This window comes from Helianthus annuus, chromosome 11 (assembly GCF_002127325.2).
Source record: "Helianthus annuus cultivar XRQ/B chromosome 11, HanXRQr2.0-SUNRISE, whole genome shotgun sequence".
Classification (NCBI taxonomy): Eukaryota; Viridiplantae; Streptophyta; class Magnoliopsida; order Asterales; family Asteraceae; genus Helianthus; species Helianthus annuus.
In genome coordinates, this window is record NC_035443.2 from 92,494,226 (window position 1) to 92,498,836 (window position 4,611).

Consider the following 4,611-nt stretch of genomic DNA (forward strand, 5'->3'; position numbering starts at 1 on the left):
AACACTTGCCGTTAATAGAGTTCTCCTACAACAATAGCTACCACACTAGTATTCAGGCAGCTCCGTTCGAGGCATTGTACAGGCGGAAATGCCATTCTCCTCTCTGTTGGGCTGAAGTGGGTGACAGTCAGATCACAGGTCCTGAGCTTATTCTTGAAACTTCAGAAAAGATTGTTTAGATCAGAAAATGTATGGTAGCAGCGCGAGATGGTCAGAAAAGCTACGCCGATAAGAGTAGGAAGTCCTTGGAGTTCGAAGTTGAACTTAATGATCGTGTAATGTTGAAAGTTTCGCCATGGAAGGGTGTCGTATGCTTTGGGAAGCGCGGGAAGCTTAATCCGCGTTATGTAGGGCCGTTTAGAATTTTGGAGCATATCGGTAAAGTCGCTTACAGGCTTGAGTTGCCTACTGAGCTGGGTAATGTTCATGATGTCTTTCACGTTTCTCAGTTAAAGAAGTGTCTGGCTGATGAGACACTGGTTGTGCCATTTCAAGAGCTCAAGATTGATGACAAGCTACAGTTTGTTGAGGAGCCTATTGAGATCATGGACCGAGAGGTCAAGGTGCGTAAACATAGTCGTATCCCGATTGTTAGAGTTCGTTGGAACTTAAGGCGCGGACCGGAGTTCACGTGGGAGCGTGAGGATCAAATGAAGCTCAAGTATTCACACCTCTTTCCTATAAATCTGGTAAAGCTCGCAAATTTCGGGATGAAATTCCTCTTCAAGTTGGGGATGATGTGACACCTGAGCAAAATCCGCAACAACCTTGATTTACTATTTCACTCCTCCGCGCTACTAGTCAAATTTCAGGACGAAATTTCTTTCAAGTTGGGGATGATATGACAACCCGACTTCCAAGGTTAGTGTCATTTCGTTTCTTGATCTTAACTTCTATTTATCCCTCGCAAACGCTTCCTTCTATGTTAAACGTGTTAAACGTTTTACTTGATGTTAAACATAATCGAAATTTGTGTTGGTCGAGGGAATTGTTGAACTACTCTAAATGGTTAATGATTGGGTTGGGACGAGTGAGGACTCGGGCCGCACACACACATAAACTCTTTTAAGTTGTTGCACACTCACCTCACCTTATAATAACTCGACCCACACTGTTTAGTTGGCTCGTACTGAACAACTTAAACAAATGTGGTGACTGGCCCACCCTTCACGAGTTTGAGTGTCTTGGCCCGGTTCCCTTGTAGCCAAAGAAGAAGTGGGATCGGCCCACATGATTTAGAGTATTAGTGTTATATATTTAGATTATGCGTAACACTTATATCCCTCATGATTACCATCTACTAAACCCTACCTTTTGACGACGGCAGCAGACTAACTACCCATCACCGAATTCTTGCTACACTTGTGAGGCATCATTTGTAAATTGGCATCATATTGGTATGTGTGCTACTACTTTATATATAATATATGATAACTTAGTAGAATTCATGATTGACTTGTCAGGGATTGCATGTGAGATATTCTTAATTGCATGTGATTTGTCAGCGAATAGGTGCTTGGATATATGTGTGCAATTGATTAATGTTTTGCATGTATAAGTAAATTGTATACAGCCTGCTCCATATTCTTGTGAACCGATGTCAATGCATGTGCGTAATCGGTGGGCCGATAGAAACAAAATAATGAATTCATATTATGTGTGTGTGTGTAACCGGTAGTTGTAAGTGGGCTAGTAGAGTTCTAGGACTGAACTGATTGGTATAATTGGGCCGCATGCTTTGGTTGGACAACATCCTTTATGATGTTGGGTAGTGGGCTGCATGTGTAGCAATGATTGTTAAGAACATGATTTTTGTGAACTGGCAACATTCGATTATTGTTTGGACTATTGATAGAAAATGAGGTTGTTTCGATTGGAGTTACTTGAATACATGATCGAGGGTTGTAATCTGTTAAGATGTAATCGGCTATGCGATCATATGATCTCGATATAGTGATAAGGATCTGATGTTCATATGAGTATAATTATTAGTTGTGTTGTAACGAGTGTTTTCATCTTGTTCGATTACGGATAAACCTTCGTTAATTAAACGGTAGTGCTCGATCCGATTCAGTTGACTAGGAAGTGTGCGTGAACGGTTATGTTATCGTTTGTATGGCATGTTGAATTCCCTCTTTAAAACCTGAATTTGTAATACGTAATGCTTGCAAACCTGATTGATAGCATGCAGTGGCTGATTAAGGCCTAATGTAACAAATTTTGCATATGACTGGGCGAATGAGCATGGTGTGATTAGTTGGTTGTTTGTCACTAATCGATGTTGCATGGATACACAGGAATATTGGGTCAATGAAAATAGAAAGGGCTGTTGATAATTGGGCCGGTTAGTGGGTAAATAACAGGTGCAAATGTTGTGTTTACTATTGTGTTATGATGTTAAGGCTTGTGCGGACCAGTGACATCATGTGGAATGTTATCATTCGGTCTTAGTGTTGGGCTGGACTCGGGCCAAACTTGATTAATAAATGCATGTATCATGTGATTAACTGAATAAGTTGGTGTACGAATTGACAAATGTTACTACTTGTATGTTAGGTACACTAACTGATAAATAAATGTGGAATGACACAAACTGAGCTTGTATGCATACTGACTGTTATACGTGCATTCATCATAGGATTTGATTGATTGTTTGGTTAAACGAGTAATTAAGTCTACCGAGCACTCTAAGGTGAGTTCACTACTTTGAGCATGCGTCCCGGTGGTTGGGACAGTCAGTGGGTATCCCGGGGAGGGATAAATCTTTTGGGTAAAACTGGGATGTGGATAATATTCTCACACTCTATCTTTAAGTCCCATCTTTTGCTATCGTGGGTGGTAGCGGGGTATTAGTTGGTAGCGCTACTTAGGTTTGGCACCCTCACCCCGTTCCTAAGAGAGGGCGGGTGTGAACTAATGACCCAGTCAGGCCCAGTGCTTTGATAGGAGCACTGGGGAACGGCCAAAACATACATCAGGAGCCGTCTTGTTCAGTATCGAGATATTATCAACATTGTTTTCGTACTTGTTAAACAAACTGGATTTAATACTTGGTAACTAACATTTTATTAAAACTGTGAACTCGCCAGCTTTGTCTGATACACTTGTTGCATGCTCGCAGGTCGTTAGGTTTCATGAATTTGGATACTTGCTGTCTGGAGGAGCAGGAGATGTCATGGGTCGACTGGAGGGATACATGAGATTACTTGTTACTATGATACTTTGGTTTTTTTTTTGAACAGTTTAGCTTTGATTACTATTCGCTTCCGCTGAACATATTTGTTTTCGTATAAACTTGTGATGGTATTTTATTAATGATTTGAGAACTCTGTTTTGAAATTTATGTGAGTTCAGTGTAATTAGTGGCTCATTGTCAGAACATCACACGCCTATCAGGGACACTCCCTAGGTGGCATTTTGGGGGTGTGACAGAAACTCTATTTTCCAAGTTTAAGCGCGTACCGCGCGATATAGCGCGTATACCGACAAAACACTGTCAATACAGCCAGTCAAGGAAACTGATAATCATTTTAGCAATAATTTGATAATTTTATTCTTATAGAATGTCAAAAATGAATAAAAACGCTTAAATTCCTATTTTTGCAATTTTAAGAGCGTACCGCGCAGCACAGCGCGCATACTGCCAAATGCCGACAACATAGCCAGTCCAGGCAAACAAAATATTGTCCCGTAATATTTTGGCAGGTTTATTTTTATAGAGCGTTAAAAATAATTTAAAACGCACTAAAACGAGTTTATAACGCTAGATAAAATACCCGGTATCCAGTAAAATACATGTTTCAACACTAATTTACATATATATGTGTATGTATATATAATGTATGTGAGGGGAGGGCTAGGTGGCGGCATGTAGGGCTGCCTACTTCTTCTTGATTCTTCCAACATGCCACATGTAGCATTTAGATAATGGTTATGATGATTAAAACCTTACCAAGCTTCCATAATCTTTCATTCTCCAAGAAGACCTTTTCAAAAAAAATTCACTCTCTCTCTCATACCAAGCTCAGCCGAACACCCCTTAGAACACCCACATTTTCAGTTTTCAAACTTAATCTTGAAGATCCATATCCATTTCATGGTGATTATAAGCTAAAATGGGTGTTTAGAAGTGATTTCAAGGTGTTTCAAGCAACAATCAAGACTCACATCACCAATCTTTACAAAAAAATCATTCAAGAACTTGAAGGTATAAATTTATTCTAAAAACTTTGTTTTTGATTCTTGATGTTCTTGATAGTGATGGAAGTTTCTCTTGATCTTGAGTTTAATCACAAACTTGAAACATAAAACAAATGGGTTTTATTTTGAATTAAATAAAATGGATGTGTATATATATATGTATGTATGGCTGTGAGTATGTGCGTATGTGTAGGTGTTGTGTTTTTTATTTTTGTTGAAAGATTCTTGAGTTACATGATTACTTGAAAAGTAGGATTGCATGTAGGAATCAATGTGTGTCATATGAGAATGTTCTAAAGGTGATTTAAGACTTGAAAGTGACATAATAAAAAGTGAATTTTTGGAGGTTTATGTGTGTATATATATTTCGTATATATGTATGTGTGTATGTGTGTATGTATGCATGCATAT

At 39.0% G+C, this 4,611-nt stretch overlaps 1 protein-coding gene across 1 annotated transcript; it reads left to right on the forward strand.

Moving 5' to 3' along the window:
- The first annotated feature begins 191 nt into the window (after positions 1-191).
- Positions 192-3,580, forward strand: LOC110888456. The gene is made up of 2 exons (XM_022135981.1): positions 192-557; positions 3,563-3,580. The coding sequence occupies exons 1-2, from the start codon at positions 192-194 to the stop codon at positions 3,578-3,580; spliced, it is 384 nt and encodes a 127-aa protein (XP_021991673.1).
- The last annotated feature ends 1,031 nt before the right edge of the window (positions 3,581-4,611 follow it).